At 52.2% G+C, this 18,671-nt stretch overlaps 1 protein-coding gene across 4 annotated transcripts in view; it reads left to right on the top strand.

Moving 5' to 3' along the window:
- Positions 1-759: 759 nt before the first annotated feature.
- Tmem184b (transmembrane protein 184B) overlaps positions 760-18,671 on the top strand; it is a 44,632-nt gene continuing 26,720 nt past the window's right edge. The window contains exon 1 of one of the 4 annotated variants that reach the window (XM_051159979.1): positions 760-905. Coding sequence is in view for 2 of the 4 variants with exons in the window: in XM_051159976.1 (XP_051015933.1) it covers positions 1,212-1,265 (54 nt within the window). In the remaining 2 variants the exon portion in view is untranslated. Of the gene's footprint in view, positions 906-1,173; positions 1,266-1,476; positions 1,582-18,671 lie in introns of those variants that run through there. The other 3 variants (XM_051159976.1, XM_051159977.1, XM_051159978.1) reach the window with 3 other exon arrangements.

Genomic DNA, 18,671 nt, shown 5'->3' with positions numbered 1-18,671 from the left:
CAAGCTCACGCTGGTAGGAGATTTTTGTCTCAAAACAATCCTGCTTCAGCTTCCTTGGCAAGGCTAGGCATGGCTCAGGAAACTGCAATTCCGTGAGAAGGGATGCAAGTGAAAGGCTCAGAAGCCTACACCTGACTGTAGGGACAAGAGGCTAGGGGTCCAAGGTCAGGCATGCCTGGCGAGGGAGAGTGCCAGACTAAGGCCTGTGCAGATATTTACTTGGAATGACATGGAATTAATTAGTGAAGGGTTCTGAGCAAAGTACTATAGTTCAACTTGATTATTGTTGATTATTATTGTTGTTGTTGTTGTCATTGTTTATTGTGGTACAAAGGATGAAACCTAGGGACTGTTGAATGCTAAGCAAGTTCCTCAGCTGAGCTAGATTTTAAAGGAACCCCTTTGATCCTCACATTGACACAGACCCGTAGAGGCTTTAGGAGAGTCTCATAATACCTGGGCAGAGAGCCTTGACCACATGGCACTAGTGAAATGGGGTGGAGGAGGTCAGAGTCTAGGGATACAGGATGTCCTGTCAAGAGGCAGGTGGAAAAATGGGGGGGGGGGGGAGGAATGGGAGGATACAAGGGATGGGATAAACATTGAGATGTAACAAGAATAAATTAAAAAAAAAAAAAAAAGAGGCAGGTGGAGGCAGGCAGAGTAGGGGAGGGAGCGAGGGGGCGGGAGGGGGCGACAGGGGACGGAGAAGGGAACTCAAGGATGGTTCCAGACCTTCTTCTGGCTTGGAGACTGGAAGTAGGGATGGGGGTTGGAGGGGTGCTGTGAGGAAATGTGCGAGGAAGGGGAGGCAGCTGAGCCCTCTAAGTAAGAGGCGTCGGTAGACAGTTGGAGCTGGAGATAAAAATAAACTTGGCTGCATATTACGCATTTCAGTCAACTGGGTAAGATGTGAGGACCTCTCAAATAAAAATGGGGTGGGGGCTGGAGTGGACCTCCAGAATTAGGTTAGTTTGGCGGCCTGGAACGAGGTGGGGCAGCTCCTCGGGTGCTGGGTGGAGTGGAAAGAAAAAGTCTCTTTTGGTGCTTTGCAGTTTCATTTTGCGCAACTACACAAAACGCTTTGTGGAAGTCCGTTTCATAGTCCCACACCCACCATCCACGTCGCAAACGGCCACTTAGAACTCGTTTCACCTTCAGCGTAGGCGCAGATAGGGTTTTGAGAATTGAAGCGCTTAGCCAGCCGGTGAATGTCCGGGGCAGTCTTGTTCCCCGCGGGTCAGTCTGTGCATCCCAGGACTGCGGTAGGTGGGACTCGGAAGTCTGGGCTTTAGGTCTCTCCCAACGTATCTGCGAGTAGCTAGGGGACCGAGCTGTCCTCCAGACCCGAGATTCGAGCGTGGGCAGTCGCAGCACGCGGCCCCTTTAAGGCTCGGCGAGTGACCTCAGCCGCGTGCTCCGGCCCCGCCCCCGCTAGCTGCGTTCCGACCGCGCAGGCGCGGCGTGGCGCGGCGCGGCGGTACTCGGTGGCGGGGCTCTGGACGCGCCAGCGGCGGCGGAGGTACCGGGCTGCGGCGCCGCCTGCTCCGCCTGCAGTCGCCAGCGCCATGGGCTCCTGAGGTACCCGGGCGGTGGGATGCTCGGGGACAGGGTGGGGACTACGCCTTTGAGGCAACCCCACGCTGGGGACTTCCCACGGGGTGGAAAGGACTCAGAGGCCCCCCCCCCCCCGTGCGGCCCGTGGGTGTGCCCGCTCCGCCAGCGTGGCGGGCCCCTGAGTGTAACTGGACCTGCCGGTGGGGGAACAGGGGTGGGCGGCGCGGGGCCCAGCCTTTTACCGGTGGGACTGTGAGCGCCGCGATGGGTGTGCTGCAGCCTGGCACAACTGAACGGGGTTGGGGAGGCGCCGGTCCCCAGTGCGGTGGCCTTGACGCGGCGGGGTGGTCGGCCCTTGAGGTGGTACGTGTATAAATGGGGTGTGTGTGCCTGCTTTGCACTCGGGTCAGTAGATTTGGAAGGGGACAGATAGGAATCCGAGGCCCCCAGGATGGGATATTGGTGTTCCTCTAGAGACTGGTTTGGGTGTGAGCATCCGACCTGTGTGTTGTGCCTATTTTCCTGGGCACGCCCTTGGACACCTTACTTGGATAGGATTCTGGGGCTAAGAGGCTCCAGGCAATGTGGCAAGGCAAGGAAGTCTGGGGTATGGGGCTCGGATTTCTAGTCTGTAGCCTTTCTAGGTAACTGTATGAGGCACGATAGCTCATCCTCCCTTGCAGGCCTTGGTGGGGAGATGCTTGACTTATACCTGTGTGTGAGGTGAAGGCCCATGTATTATTCATCTGACTGCCAGGTGCTTTATGTAAGGAGATAAGTAGCAATCTGTGCCCTGGAGGCTAGTGCTGCAGACTCAGCCAACACACACACACACACACACACACACACACACACACACACACACACACACAAAAGCACGGAGGTGCAGGTCTCAAGAGGTCTAGTTTTCTTGACAGGCTGGTTATGGCATTCTTCTCTTTGTCAACAAGTTTGGTGGGCCCTGGGGTTCTGCACATCTGAACATCTTGAGAGTTCTGTGTGGTGCCAGAGTTGGAACCCTAGGGTGGGTGGGTGGAGCCCCAGAAGCCAGGCTGGGTGCTCACCTGCACACAGATAGGATGATCCAGGCGTCCGGGAACTCTCAGATGCTTGGGCAGAATCAGACTTGGAAATAAATAACTTCAGGGATCCCAGAAACAAAAGACAAAGGTGGTGTGGTGCAGAGATGGGTTTAGTGCTGGCTTGGGGGGAGGTGGGCAGGCCAGCAAAAATAAATAAATAAATAAATAAAATAATATTTCAGCACAAAGAGACAGTTGAGCTGACGCTGGGTGACTGACATTCCTTCGAGCCTTTTTGCTTTCCATGCATATTTTCCCAGTTCGTTCTCACAGCAGCTGTGTGAGTAAAGTATCGCACATAGTTGTGGTTGAGGAAACTGAGGCAGCATTTCGAGGCGGGGTTGGGGGATTGACTAGTGACTCACTTGTCATCGTGATACTAGTAGTCTCTGGTAGGGTCCGTCATCCCTGAGTCAGGGCCTGTGTCTTGCCAAGTTGCCATGTAACTTTGCTGAGCATCTATTGTGTGCCAGGCTGAGGGCTATCCCCAGTCCCAGCTGTGCCCATTGCTTTCCCTGACATCCCTGGAGTAGAACATGGAGGAGCAGACTGTGGTACCTGCCTCTGGAGGCTCCCAGTCTGCTGGGGAGGTGGCCATACATGGTGACCCCCTTGGCCAGTATGAGTGGAGAGGCACTAAATATCGCCCCCCAAGAACCATAGGTGCCCTGGGTGTCCTCACGCAGTCCTCGGGGATGGGTTTAAGTTGCTCCCAGGGTGCTGGGGTTGTAGTCAGAAGAAGTAGAAGAGGTTCCAAGTGGGAAGGGTGTGAGTGACCGGCTTGTCCCAGTTCAGGCCATTGGCTGAGTTCTGTGGACCTGGACTCCCATCAGCAGGCTGCTTTCTTCATTCCCCTTCTTTTTTGTCCAGGAGTACTCCCTCATGTCCCCAGGCAGTGCGCTACTGAGCCAGGCCCTCAGCCCTCTCCCACTTTGTGTGTCTTTGAGGTTTTGCTCCTGTTTGCCAGCTGGCCTGCCCAGTTCTCTCCCCGAGAGGGGCTCAGTGCTATTTCCAGTCCCTGCTGTGCTCATTTCTCTCTGTACGCTCCCTGGAGTAGAAACTGCTAGGCAAGGCAGGGTACAGCCCTTTTATTGTTTTGAAAGCGAGTAGCAGCAAATGAGACTAGGGAATTTGGTGTGAGTGCTGGGAGGCCTGGAGTTGGACCACAGAGTTCTGTGTGGGGTCTGACCCAAGACCTTGGCCTAGGCTTTTGGGGGTAGCAAATGCTTACTGAATACCTCCTGTGTGCCCCAGATTTGCTGGCCACCAGGGAAGAGATGCCAGAGACCTGGATTTCTCCCTGTCAAAGGCAGTGGTTGGCTAAGGTAGCCTAGCATGTAACTAATACATTTGAAACAGTGTTCTACCTGGGGTAGGAAGAGGGCTCTGAGGGGGCCCGGAGGACAATAGCATCAACAGCTTGTTTCTTGAGCACTTACTGCGTGCCAGGCACAGGTCAAAGTGTTTTCATTTTCATGTCATCCTCACCATCCCCTGATACGGTAGGGCTGCCGCCTTTTATATCACAGGTCACTTGATCCAACCTGTGAGTCTTACTGTTCCCCTCTCCCCCTAAAAGTGTGCCCAGTGCCCTCCTGGTCCTGAAGGACTGGGGGTGCAGGACTGAGGAGGGTTCTAGGCAGCAGGAGCCCTAAACAGACGGAGGCCTGTAATGCTTCCCCTCTCTGAGGGTTTAGATCTGATCCCGGTGTGGTCAACAAAGAGCCTTTGACCGCTCGGGAGGAAGTGAGCGCACAGCCCTGTGTTGTAAAGGCTGTATCATAGCCCTGCATCTTGCTTCCTTCGTTCTGGCACATAACTCCAAGATGACCTGCCTCCTTCCTGTTTGCTGCCTTTTGGTCCCTGGGGTCTCTTTATTGTCTGCTTCTGTTTTTCTTTTGCATCTTCTGGGCTGAAGGTCACTGTGCCCCAGGCCAGGCCTCTGCTCACCTGCTGACCTCTTCTGACACCTGACATCTGGCTCCACTAACAACAACTAAGATTTTTTTTTTTTTTTCTTTTGAGACAGGGTCTCATGTATTCCAGGCAAGATTCGAATTAACTGTGGCTGAGGATGACCTTGAACTTCTGGTCCTCCGGCCTTTACTACCCGATGCCTAGGATTACAGGCATAAGCCACCTGCCCAATTTATATGGTCCTTCACGTGTGGGGGGGGGCAGGTAGCGGGGCGGTTGGGGGGCCACTTCACCTGCTGAGCCAGCCCTGAATTTGTTTTTCTTCCAGGTCTCCTGGGGTCATAGGTGTCACCTTGGGAGATATGGTCTGTCACCCACCATGCTTGTAGCCCTCAGCTCTGTAAATACAGGCAGAAAGGAGCAGGGGCTGGAGCCAGCATTGGGGCCAGGCAAGTTCCGTGTAACCCTGTGAAGACTTGCCCGTTCTGCTTTGCTATGTGCCAGGCTGGCTGGCATCTGGTACAGTGACTTGCCAGTCCGTCTGGAGTTTAAGGAGTTGGATGTCATCCCTTCTCTGGACAGAGGCTGAGATTGTACTCCACTGGGGGCTCTTTGTGGGGGTCCTGCTGGAGCACAGCCATGTGAGGAGGTGGGGCTGATGGTCTGAAGGACACGAGCGAGCTTGAGAGTTGGGGGAGAATGCCCAGTTGGATGCCTTAGGATAGGCAGTTGAGAGTTGAGGGATCTGGGCCAGTGAGATGGCTGGTAAGTAAAAGCCCTTGTTGTGCAAGGCTAAAGACCCAACTTTGATCCCAAGAGCCTTTGGTGGAAGGAGAGAACCAACACCTGAAAGTTGTCCTCTGAGCCAGTCAGATAAAAAGTTGTCCTCTGGCACTCATGTGTGTGTGTACACACACACACACACACACACACACACACGTAGTAATAAAACTACATTTTAAAAGTAGGGTCTTTGAAAATGCCAGAGCAGGAGAGAGGGAGCTAATGAACTGAGCAGTTCTGGTGACCTGGAAAGAGAATTAGGAATTGCAGGTCAAATCCTTGCTTTTATTAGCACCGTGTCCTTGCTTACCAGGTATAATTAATGGTAGCCAGGCATGGTGATGAATGCCTTTAATCCCCACATTCTGGAGGCAGTGGCAGATGGGTCTTTTTGGGTTTTAGGCTAGCCTGGTCTATATAGTAGGCTCCAAGACAGCCAGACTGCATAGTGAGACTTTATCTCAAACAATAAAGCAACTGATAGATAGATAGATAAAATTAAGGTAGTGGTATTGTTGTATATTATGTAATCCTATTTCTTGGGAGGTTGCAGCAGGAGGATGAGTTCAAGGCCAGCCTGGAGAAGGACTAGAGCTGGAGTTTGCCTCTTCTGTAGAATACAGGTACCAACAGCAGAGCATTATAGGACCACCATGACCCAGTGTTTGCACCAGTGCACGGCATGTGGATAGGAGCTAGAAGTCAGCCTTGGATGCTGTTCCTCGACTGCCTTGTTTTTTTTTTTTTTTGCAACGGGCTAGGTAGGCTGGCAGGGAGCCCCAGGGACCAGCCTGTCTCTCCCCTCTAGCCTGGAATAACATGCTTTTTGTGTGGGTGCTGGGCATCGAACTCAGGTCCTCAAGCTTGTGTGGCCAGTACATACCGACCAAGCTCTCTTTCCTGTCCTCACCAGGTTTTGCCCTTTCCCCACAGGCTATTTAATTTCTCTAGGAGTCCTGTGTGTCAGGCATAATGTGGGGAACTGCATCCAGCTAGGGAGAGGGTGGGCAGCTGCAGGATGATTACAGTTGTCATGGGTGCTTTGAGGGTACTTTCGTGCTGATGCAGTGACAGTTACGATGTCACCATGTGGAAAGGTAGAGAAAGTGGGTTCAGGCAGAGGGGACAGCTCACACAGTGACCTGAGCCCATGCCACAAACCAGCCACGCAGCCCTACAGGCCTGCCACACATTCTCACTGAAGGTGCTTCCTGCTTCACAGAGGCCAGAAAGGGGAGAAGTAGCGTGAGGGGCACCATGCAGGGAACTGGGGAGGCCTCTGGGTTTAACTCCTCACTCCTCCTGGGCTGTTTCTGCTATATGAGTTGTGAATAGATGCCTTGCACAACACACACTGAGAAGTCGCTGGCCGCATGTTTAAAGATTTACTAATTTTTATTTTATACGTATGAGTGTTTGTATGTGTGCATGTGTATTATATACCCAGGGAGGTTAGAAGAGAGTACTGGATCCCCTGGCACTGGAGTTACAGATAACTGTGAGCTGCCATGTGGCTGCTAGGAACTGACCTGTATCCTCTGCAAGAGCAGCAAGTGCTCCTAAGCGCTAAGCCATCTCTCCAGCCCCAGCCAGCAGTAGTCTCAACAGCCACTCCTAGAGCTCTGCTTTTCTTTTTTCTTTTTCTTTTTTGGTTTTTCAAGACAGAGTCTCTCAGTGTTAGCCTTGGCTGTCCTGGACTCGTAGACCAGGCTGATCTCGAACTCACAGCGATCTGCCTGCCTCTGCCTCCTGAGTGCCAGGATGGCGGAACTCTGCTTTTCAAAGCCCCAGAGAGGAGAAAGCCACGTGCAGAGGGTGCTCGGGAGCTGGACTTAGCCCAATCACTCAGGCAGCTGTGATAGCATGGCCCAAGCTGTGGCGTGAGAGCAACATAGCCCGCTGTCATGTGGCTTCCAGTGGGTGCCTTCCTGCCTTCAGTTAGCAGCGGCTCACTGCCTGAGTGCAGGTGCTGAGGCGGTTTTGAGTGAGCAAATGGAACGGTGGATGGCTAACGGCACTGCCACTCAGGAGGAAGCTGAAATTACCCTTGAAATGTGATGGCTCCTCCATGGTTATTAGACCAGGCTTGTCCTGTGTGTTTCCTTAATTTGTTTATGTTTTGTTTTGTTTTTTGAGATGGGTTTCTCTGCATAGTCCTGGCTGTCCTGGAACTCATTATATAGGTCCTGGGCTTGAACTCACAAAGACGATTTGCCTCGGCCTCCAAAGTGCTGGGATAAAGGTGTGTGCCACCATGCCCAATGATTTACTTATTTTAGACAAGGTCTCCCTGTATATCCGTGGCTGGCCTGGAATGCTCTCCATTGTGTAGGCTAGCCTTAGACTCACAGAGATCTACCTGTCTCTGCTTCCCAAATTGTGGGTTTAAGGGTGTGTACTATCCTGCCTGGGTTTGCTTGTTTGAGGCAAGGTATTATGTAGCCCAGGCTGGCTCGGAGCTCCTGATCTTCTTGCCCCCTCCTCCTGAGTGCTGGTATGCACTGCCATGTCCACACAGAACAGGATTGTTTATTCCAACATTGGGGGCCAGCAGTGCCCTTTATCCGCCTACAGGGGGTGAGGGAAGTCTTGGGCTTGTGAGAAGCAGGAAGCCCAGCAGACACCTCCTTTTCCTTCTCAGGGATGGAAACCGGAGGGGGAAGATCCCACCCAGAAGGCCTTTGTGTCTAAACCGCGTCACTTCCAGCTCTTCTGTGCTAGAGTCACACGAAAAGAGGTGAACGCAGATGGTGAGGTCTGCAGTTTGGGTCTGTGCTGCAGCCTGTGACCTGCCGGTGCCAGTGGAGTGGCTCCTGTTGATTAAAGCACCTGAACTACTCGGGACCCCATTTCAACCCCTCCACACCTCCCAGGAGGAAATGCCTTTGAGTTTGATGTTCATTCTAGGTGGGAGCTTACACTATCTTGCCACAGGTAGAGAAGAGTGAAGGTCCTGGGGCTTTGCTTGAAGTTCAGTGGGAAAGATGAGGCTCCCAGCCTCCACCTGGCCAATGCCGAGGTGTGGAGGGTGGGCAGGATGTCGGCAGAGCCAGAAACTGGAGTGATGGCCTTGCCAGGCCTCTTGCTGTTTCTGAGCTTCACTCCACAGTGGGCATCTTTAGAAAAGTTCTGAAGGCGCTGAAGTAGCCTGGTCTCCATCTCTGCTTATATCCTGTTAGCAGTGAGTGGGGGATCCCAGCAGCACCCAGTGTGGGTGTCTGCACTGCACTTGATGGGTGTTGGCAAAGGTATGGCATGTCGTCTCTTTTATATTGTTAATATTGGCATGTAGTTACCCTAATTCTGTCCTCAATGTGATTTGTGTAGGGTTTTGTAAATTACGCTTCCCTGTGGCCTTGGCCCCGAGAATCATTATTCTTATTCTGAGACTCAGAGGGTGAATTGCCTATGGCCTAGGAAGGAAGTACCAGGCTTTCTGGCGCTTCCTGGCTTGAGTGACCACTGGTGTTGCTCTTCCCCAGAGAGCCTGCAGCCTCCTGGGAAAGCCTGGCATACCAAATTGCCAGAGGTGGAAAAGTAGCAGCCAGGAGGTAGCGGCCATCTGCTGTGCCTAGGGTGGGCTGATGAGCAAGCACTGTATGCATGGTGATCGTGTTAACTGGAGAGGGAGGGAGGCTCTGCAGACAGTGGGCCATGTGGAGCCCACATAGAGGCCTGGGGCAGCACTGAGGAAGGGTGAGTCTTCTTGAGTGCTTTGGGGTCCTGACTCACCTCCAGGAAGCATCGTATGATGCGTTGTGTGTTACGGTTGAAGGGAGCAGGAATATGACCATCTGGACCTATAAAGGCTGAATCTTTGCTTCATGAAACAGCTGCCCTAGTGCAGCCAGTGGACTGCTAATTGTCACTGTGGGAGCAGAGCCCGCACGCGTGTGGGCTGTCTGCTTCTCTCTAGCAGAGGTCTCGCCTCCTCAGCTGGGGCCAGGGACCCTTTCCTTTCATGCACACTTTCTAGTAGCTGGACCTAATTTGGGGAAGAGGAAGCCCCACCCTGCTGGTTACAGGTTCTCAGTTGCCCTCATTCTTGGGGTGGGGGTTGGGGGTACTTTCTTCATCCATGACTGGCTGGCTTAGTTGGGGTGGCTGTTGGGCACGTGAGTTATGTAACAGTGATGGACCAGGAGCAGGAAGGGTGAATGTCGTGTAGTGTGAGCACTTGCATGACTGTGATGTCCCCACAGCTTTGGCAGGAGGCGCGATGAGAGGTGCTTTTCTCCTTGGGGAGGCTAGACTGGAAGCTAGAGACCCTCCGCTCTCTGTGCCACTCTTCCTTACGCCCCCCCCCCCCCCCGACACTCCCCTGCAGAGTGGTTCCTTCACTCAGGCACAGCAGTTCTCTCTGGGTGTCTTGTGACCTGTTTGTGTCCATCAGGACACCGGAGCTGGAGCCAGGGAGGGCTGATGGTCTAGGCCTAGTCTTTTCATTCTTCCATTTTGGCAGGGCTGGGGATAGACCCCAGCACCCATGCATTGCTAGGCAAGGGCTCTACCACTGAGCTACACCCCAGCCCCGAGTCTCCTTATAGTGTAAGTGGGGGGAGCAAGCTTATGGCAGAGCATTGAGCAAGGCGAGTCTGAGCTAGGTCTGTACCATCCCCTCACGCAGAGCCCTGCTTGTTAAAAACTCAGGCTTTCTCTTCCATCTCCCCAGCAGAGTCCTCAAGTGTCGTTCCCAACACCAAGGTTTGTTTCCTAGGTGGACAACTTAAGTGTACTCCACCTCTGCCTCACTTGTCTGAAATGTGCATTTCTGAACCTCCAGAAGCTGCATGAGGGATTAGCCTGCAGAAGTGTTACCATGTAAGCAGAGCGAGCCAATGGGTTTACACGGCTGGGCATTGCTGCTGCTTTTGAAATAGCTGAAGATTGGACTCAACCTCAGTGTGTCTTTACAGGGAGGCACAATATGATCTGTGCAACCATGGACTACTGTGCAGTCACAGCAGAGGCAACAGCGGGCTCAGAGGCTGGTGCAGATAAACCGCTGAGTGGCAGGTGGAGCATGCTATGTCTAGAAGCCCCTCTGTGACATGGAGGAAGTGTTCCCGTCTGTAGAGGAACTCTGGGGACTGCGATGCCTCTGGGGTGAGGTGTGCTGGTGCTGGCCATTGCTTGCTGAATGTCCTGTGTGCCTTCTTCCACCTGCAAGGAACCTACAGGCTCCCGAACCTGCCCAAAGCTGGCTCTGAACTCCTAGGCTCAGTGATCTTGCCGCCTCAGCTTCCTGGATGCCACCAAGCCTGCTCCCCGTGTATTGCTGATGGTTGAAACCTGTGAATGTTATATCCCTTGCAGAAAATCAAACAGGCTTTTCCTTTGCCCGGTGAAGGATGGCCAGGCCAGGCCACCCCTTCATAGACAGCCAGCCTCACTTAGCCCCTGACCTCATCCAGTGAAAATACACAAAAGAGTCTGAGCAAGGTGCGAGGCTTCCTTAGTAAACAGGACCTCCCGCTCCCACTGTTGTTGGCTTGCTTTGTCATTTTATTTTATTTTTTAAAGATTTATTTATTTATTATGTATATAAATCTCGTTATACATGGTTGTGAACCAACATGTGGTTCCTGGGAATTGAACTCATGACCTTTGGAAGAGCAGTCAGTGCTTTTAACCTCTGAGCCATCTCTCCAGTCCATGCTTTGTCATTTTAAATCCCTGCTGCAGTGGTCAGCTCCCTTCCTCTGAACCCTTCAGGGTTTCCCATGGGCAGCTAAAGCCCTGGTTGTCCAGGATCCCTCTGTGGTGGCCCCTGAGCCATGCTTGCTTGAGAAGCTGGGTTTTCCACCACTGGCGTCCTTGGTGCCCCACCTCCATGCCTGTGCTCACCCGGCTCCTTGGCTACTGCCCGTCCCTCCTAGCAACTCCAGGTGCCACCAGGTCAGTGTCCTTCAGAGTCTGCTCTGCACTGCCCTCTGGCCTTCCCACAGCCTTGTCTGTACCCTGCTGCTGTCACTTGGGACTTTCTACATTGTGTACCAGGTACCCGGTTCTTCCCTGGGCCTCCTTGTGGTCACTTACCGTCCCAGGTAAGAACTCCCGTCACCACTCAGCGCCTACAATTCGCTCTGCGTGGTTTGAAGCATGGCTGTGCGGGCTCTCTGGGACCTGGTTGCTCCGCTCCGAGCAGTCCTTTCTTCTTTTTCACTGTTGTGGAGGTGTTCACCGGCCGACATTTTCACTGTGTAGACCTGTGTTGCCCGGCATCTGTGCTGTGACCTTTGCTGCTCTTGTCTTGAGCCCCTTGCTCCTCTGTCGTGGGTGTGCACCAGGCTGGGCTGCCTGCGCACTATGTGTCTGTGAGTGGAGTTTATTAGTTGGGGTTTGCCACCTACTGAGACTGTGCTGACTCTCAGGGAAAGGCACCTGTAGCAGTCTTTGTTTAGGCAGCCTGCTCACAAGGCAGTGGGAGTGTTGGGGGTTCAGGGTTCTGCAGCCATGTGCTTGGTGCTGGGTGGGATGTTCGTTAGCTGGCATTGTAGAGAGGCTCCAAAGCTCAGCCCTGGAGGCTGCATGTTGATCTGTTCTCAGTGTGGAAGAGGAGTGAGTGACCGGAATTCAGCCTGGTGCATTTAAAAACAAAACCCAAAAACTCTGACATCAGTGGGCATGATGACACCACACTTTTCATCCCAGCACTCAGGAGGTAGAGACAGGCAGATTAGAGAAGAGACAAGCTTGCCTTGTCTACATAGTTATAGGTCAGCCAGGCTACGTAGTGAGACCCTGACTTAGAGAAACCACCACCAACAACAACAAAACCACAAGAATTGCCACTGAATTCAGGGCTGGAGAGATGATGGCTCAGTGGTTAAGGGACTTAATCTTGCAGAGGACCCGGGTTCTTTGTCCAGCTCCTACATGGCAGCTCACAGCCATCCTAATTCCAGTTGAGGGGATTCCTCTCCTCGTCTGACCTCCACAGCTCTAGCTATGCATATGGTACACAGACATTCACACGCATACAGTCAAATCTTTCAAAATAAACAGAACAACAGCAACAATGAAAAACCCCAAAGAAACCCAAAGCAAACCCACCGAGTTCAAGGAAGGATTTAGTAATCCTCTGCTGCAGGACTTGGAATCCCTGCTATTTCCCCCAGGCCCAGGTGGGTAAGTTTTCCTCCGTGCCTCAGACATGGTGTGTCTGGTGGTACCTTGATGGACGACAGCAGTGTTGCGGGAGCAGTGGACTCGTCCTGTCGTGAGGCATGTGACCTTTTTCAGAAGGCTCGCCAGGCAAAGCTGCCAGCTGCTGCCCAGGCACTCTTTGTCTAATCCCCTCTGGAGAAGGCCAGTCTGTGTGCTCTGTCTGTCTCTCATGTGGGTCAGCTTCCCTCCAAAGGCAGCCGCTGGAGGTTGATGAAGCTGAGCAGCGCCCAGAGGCCCAAGGGCTCTACAGGCTGTGTGTGTGTGGGGGGGAGGGGGGGCAGATGCAGTGTTCAAGTGAGCCCTTTGGGGAGAGGGGAGGAGGCGTGTAAAATGGATGTTCCTCCAGGGGATAAAACACCAAGAACACAACTCCCTCTTGGTGTATTCAAATTCCAGAGCCGCTCCTGCCCACCTGTTGCCACTGCAGCCTGGCCTGTGGGTGGCAGCTGCCTGAGCAGGCACTCCTTAGCTACAGCTTGGGAGGATTCAGATCTGAAATGAATGAACAAAACTCTGGCTGAGGGTTGTGGCTCATGCTTATAAACCCAACACTCAGGCTGAGGCAGGAGGCTTGCCCTGAGTTCAAGCTAGCTTATGCTACAGTGAGGTCTTGTCTCAAGAAGAGGGGGTAAAGTTGGGATGAAGTGAGGCTAGGAGGAGGACTCGGTGGTTAAGAGTGGTTGCTCTATGCACAGCCATGAGGACCTGGCAGTGGTCTCACATGCACTTGTCAACCCAGTGCCGGGAGCATAAGGAGGTGGGGTCTGGGCCAGGAGGCTTGCTGGGGCTTGCTGGCTGCCAGCCCTAGCCCAAACACATGAACCCAGGTTCAGAGAGAGAGACCTGACACCTCCTGGTCTCATCTTACACATGTGTAGTGCATACACACCACACACACACATGCACACACCATGTACATACCTAACCACACACACACACCAAACATGCATATATCATATTCACATATACCACACACATACACTATAGACACGCCATATACACCGCATATATATCCATATATAACACACACACACACACACACACACACACACACACACAAGAATCATAGACACATATACTATATACAAACACATACACCATGCACATACACAGGATTTAGAGAAAATCAGTGGCCAGCGGTAGGGCCAGCCTGGGCTCAGAGAATATGACACTCCCAACTCCACTCCACCCTCTGTGATAGGAGGTATGGTGACAGTGAGACCAACAATAGTAATGGCAGCAGCATACAGTAGTCAAGTCTTGTTCTTTCCTGGAAGCTCCTCTGACTTGGATGTGGCTATGTGCCCTTTGTGCCAGGCAGGGAGAGGTTGCATAATTTGCCTCTGACACACAGCTAGAGAGGCAGAGCTGGCAGTCAGGCGTAGGTGATGTGGCTCCAGGGCTCAAGGTTGAAGAAGGGCCAGGCAGTATGAAGAGGGCAGTGTAAGGAGGGTGTCCCCTCTGAGAGGAAAGTGGGCCTGTCTTTTCCCAGAGGAGGCTGTAAATGTGGGATGTACTGGGGGAGGGGAAGTTTACTGAGTGGATTTCTGACTTTGGAGCAATTCTTTGACCAGGAAATGGTTGAATTTTATTCCATACCCTCACCCTGCTTCCTTCTGATTCTGTGCTTTCAAGCCTGTTCTGGGTTGGATTCAGCTCTCTTGACTGTCTGGTGTAAGGTGGAGGGAGTATTGTGCTGGCAGCCCCTCGTTTTATGAGCTGGGTTTGCCCCAGCTTGCTTCCTTCTTTCCCATTAGCCACAGGCCAGAGCTTTGTGAGCTACCCAGTGCCACTTGCACTGCCCCTGTGTGAGGCATTCTTGACACAAGTCTGCTCAAACATCAAGAGGGCACAGGCTGCCTCCACATTATTGTCCATGCTGTGTCTCCTGTTCCCACGTGAGTGTTGAGCAGGTACATTCTAGCCCCCATCCCCTCACAGTCAGCCAGCCCTCAGGGCCATGGTCCCTGCTCTCCTGGAGCTCCTCTCACTCAGAAGGCAGATGTTAAGTAACCAAATAGCAGCATAGTTGAAAAGGCTATGAGAGAAAAGACCAGGCCAGCAAAGATGTCACAGCCATGGATGTGACAGAAGGTGGCCATGTGTGGGCAGTTGGGGACAGAGCTCTTCATTGAGAATGGCAGAACATTCCAGTCCCCAAAGTAGGTGCCCTTAGGCATGAACTTTGCCTCCAGAAGGTTGTATTGTCTTAGAGGAGGCAGGAGTGAGCCCACCTACTGTTAGTGTCCCTAACTCGGGGGAACTTCCTCGGTCCAAAAGCAACCAGCCCCTTACTTGAGTGTTCCAGCCAGTGAAAGCACACTTGTCACAGACTTGACTTCACGTTGCCTCCAGCTGTGATAATCCTTGCTCTCCTTGGTGTGGCCTTTCTCGGTTGGAAGGCAGCCGATGTGACTCAGCTCCCATCCTATGCCCTCCCCATACCTTCCCTCCAGTCAAACTCTCAGATGTTTAAGCCAAGCTGCAGTGTCAGCAGTGGGGAGGGTCCAGGTGACAGCCCACAGAGTGGGCTGGGTGGCTCCAAGGCCAGGCTTCCCATTGCCCCGTTGCTCACGCAGTTGCCTGGCATCTTGGACCTAGAGAATTTGGGAGGCAGGAGTGTTGGCCTCAACACTGAGCAGTTAGCACAGTCAGGCTCTGCTGGAGTGGGCGGGGCCTAGGAGGTGTGGTGACTTTTATGGCCAGGTGAGAGTTAGTGGTCCTGGGACCATGAGGACCAGGGCAGAGGAGAAGCACCTGACCACTAGACATGTGCTCACACGTGCAGGGCAATGGGGCTTCTGCCGCTGATGCCCAAAGAGGAGGTCAGGAAGAAGGCCTGGGACCGTGGTCACTGGGGAGTTAAGACTGCAGCCCACCCGTGACAGTGTTGAGTAGGTTACAGGATTAGAGGGGGCATTGTTAGCATGGAAGTCAGTCCTTGTGCTCCAGGGCCTCCCCAGCCATGCTTCTTCTTCACCACGGTAGACTCCAGATCTCACAGAAACCCCAGAGGCTTCTCCTCAGTCAGCAGCAGACTCATTTCACAGCAAAAATCTGACCTGAATTGATGTGAGACTAATTATATCCTTTAAAAGGTTTCACCTAGGCGGGTAAGCTGCATTTTTCTCCATGGGAATGCTGTGCATGGGAGGTTTGGGGGGTTGCCTAGTCCCTGTATGAATGTTAGACCATATGCAATTCTGTATTTATTTACTTCCTTATGCATTTAACTTTGTTGAAACAGTTTCATACACTCCAGGCTGGCCTCAGCTCACTCTGTAGCCAACACTAGTCTTAAACTTGCGATCCTTCTACCTCCACCTCCCTAGCGCTGGGATTACAGACATGAGCCATCTCATCTGGTTTATGTGGTCCTGGGATGGAATCCAGAGTCCCACTGAGTCACGTTTCCAGCCCTACATCCTTTTGAAAGGTTGCTAAGTTCATTGGCCCAAAGGCCATAGCAACAGGACAGTACCCACCTTTGCTCTGCTCCCAAGATAAGAGCCTGCTCACGTGTTCAGGCCCGGCTCAGGTGACAGCACAGATTCCAGCTCCACCACCCGACTGAGGAGCTGGGACAAAGTGCCAGCTTGAGGCCTGGCCTCTTCAGAGTTGCCTGCTGCCAGGTGAGTGGTGGATGGTAGAGTGACAGTACTCACTGCTAGGTAGGCCACTGGGTGGACCAACAGTCCTTGCTTGGCTTTATTGAGGGGGCTAAGGGGCTGTGCTGGGAGAAATAAGGACAGACTGCAGAAAATTGATAGTGTCAGCTGGGCATGGTAGCACACGCCTTTAATCCCAGCACTCGGGAGACAGAGACAAATGGACCTGTGAGTTCAAGTCCAGCCTGGTCTATAAATCAAGTCTAGGACAGCCAAGACTGTTACACAGGGAAATTCTGTCTTGTAAAACCTAAAAAAAAAAAAAAAAAAAGGCAGTGTCAGTGGTCTTGGCTTGCTGTACTATTGATTACACATTCTTCAGCAACAGAACCCCCAAACTTGCCACACTTTTAATCCTGGCACTTGGGAGGCAGAAGCAGATGGGTTTCTTGCGTTCCAGGCCAGCCAAGCTACTTAGTGAGACCCGGTCTAAAAACAAAACGAAACCAAACTTGGCCTGTGAGATGGCTCAGTGGGCAGTGCCCTTTCTGTTGCAATTGTGAGGACTCATGTTTGGCTCCCTGCCCTGGTGTAAAAGCCAGCTGTGGCTGCACATGCTGGTAACCGTAGCATAAGTGGGGCAAGATTGTTGGGGCTGGCTGCATGTACATCTAGCCAGAAAATAGTAAGTTCCAGATTTGGTGAGGGACCTGTCCCAAGGGGATAAGGCAGACAGCAACAGAGGACACTCGACACCCTCCTCTGGCCTCCATACCTGGGCACCCAGGTGGACACACACACAGATGAATAAACACCAGGCTGTTTGGGGTTTTGATGTACTGAGAAGTATCTATGCAGCTTACCCTTCCCGTGACCCTATATCTGTAAGACCCATTCTGCATAGATGTCAGAGGACAAACAGAAGATGTCAGGAGCTTTAAAATTGGTGTCACTGATGATGGCACCTGCCCTCTGGCTTCCTAGGCTGGTGTGTTCTGGGCAGGCAAGCTTTAGCACTGTGGAGGGATATCTGGAAGGCCAGCCCTGCTTCCTGTGTTCCCATGCCTGGTTTTCGTGGCTGCCTTCCTTCACAAAGCTCCGTGCCCTGCAGCAGCACAGCCGAGCATCTTCCTTGGCTCCTCTCAAGTCAGGTTACTCACTGGGCCATCTCAGCTACTGACTGTGCAAAGAACTGTCAGGATTCAGCTGGTACATTTCCATTTCCTCTGTCAGTCAGATGTTTTTATAAACCAAACAGAAGGCATTTGCTCAAAGTCGTTCAAAATACACTCAGATTCGCTGTTTTGTTTTTTAATCAGCTAGAAGATTCTATTTCATAGTATCTTAGGAGTCCAGATTTGAGAACTTTTTAAAAATTGGTACCAAATACACTATTTTTGGTCACAAAGCCCTGTGTAGAGCCTCCATACTTGCGTTTTCTGATGGTGGTATCATAGGGCCTCTCAGACAGCAGTTCTGTCCTGTGGAGAAATGCCATGGGTGATATGCCTGAGGACATTTTGAGGGCAGTTCTAGGACGCTGGCCTCCTACAAGTAGTGTAGAACTAATGTCCATACGAGGGACAGTTTGCTCCTTTCTTCTCAGTGCTTAAGACAGAAGCACAGAGTCTAGCCTCAGTTTCCCTATTGTTTGGTTTGGATACTCAGATGCTTTTCTGCAAAGCAGGGAGACAGTCTCCCCCTTAGGCGTTTCCTCAGTCACTTGCCCTCAGCTTCTCTGGGGTTTCGATGTTCTGCCTTACAAGTATTTCCTGATGGAAAATCCCTTACCTGCTGAGGCCTCTGCTCTCCGCACCCCACACCAAGTCTCAGCAGTTGTCCATGTCCATACTCATCTGTCTCTCTTCCCTAAAAGAAGCATGTCAAGATGGATGCAGTGCTCAGGCTCCAGGAGGCTGAGGCAGGAGGATTTTCCCCCCTTTTTGAGACAGTGTCACATAGCCCTGTCCAGCCTTGAACTTGCTAAGTAGCAGGAGATGACCTTGAGCTCTGTCTCCTAAGTGCTGCCTTTGCATCTTGGACTACCGTGCCCACTTCAGTACAGTGCTGAGAGCTAAAGCCAGGACTTCGGGCATGCTTGGCAACACTCTACCAACTGAGCTTCACCCCAGCCCAGGGGCATCCCTTGAGCACAGGACAGGACTTAGGGCCAACGCTGGGGGTGGGGATGGGGTGGGGATAGAATACCATGCTGTTATTCTTTACCCTTATAATATACCAAGATGCGTCTCTACATGCTGGCGACTTTAAAACTCAATTTTGGGCTAGAGAGCTGTCTCAGCAGTTAAGAACACTTGTTTCTATTCAGAAGAACTAGGCTCAGTTCCCAGCACCCACACAGTGGCCCACAACCACCTGTAGCTCTATTTCCAGGGGATCTGATACCATCTTGTGGTCTCCAAGGGCGCCAGGTACACATGTGGTACACATAACATATAAAGCAGGCAAAATACTCATACACATGTAAAATAAAAATTAAAAATCCAAAAACAAAAAAACAGACCCAAATACAAAAACTGATTCTCTATTTGCA

The sequence above is a fragment of the Acomys russatus genome, chromosome 17, assembly GCF_903995435.1.
Source record: "Acomys russatus chromosome 17, mAcoRus1.1, whole genome shotgun sequence".
NCBI classification, from domain to species: domain Eukaryota; kingdom Metazoa; phylum Chordata; class Mammalia; order Rodentia; family Muridae; genus Acomys; species Acomys russatus.
This window is presented reverse-complemented; position numbering and strand designations above follow the sequence as displayed.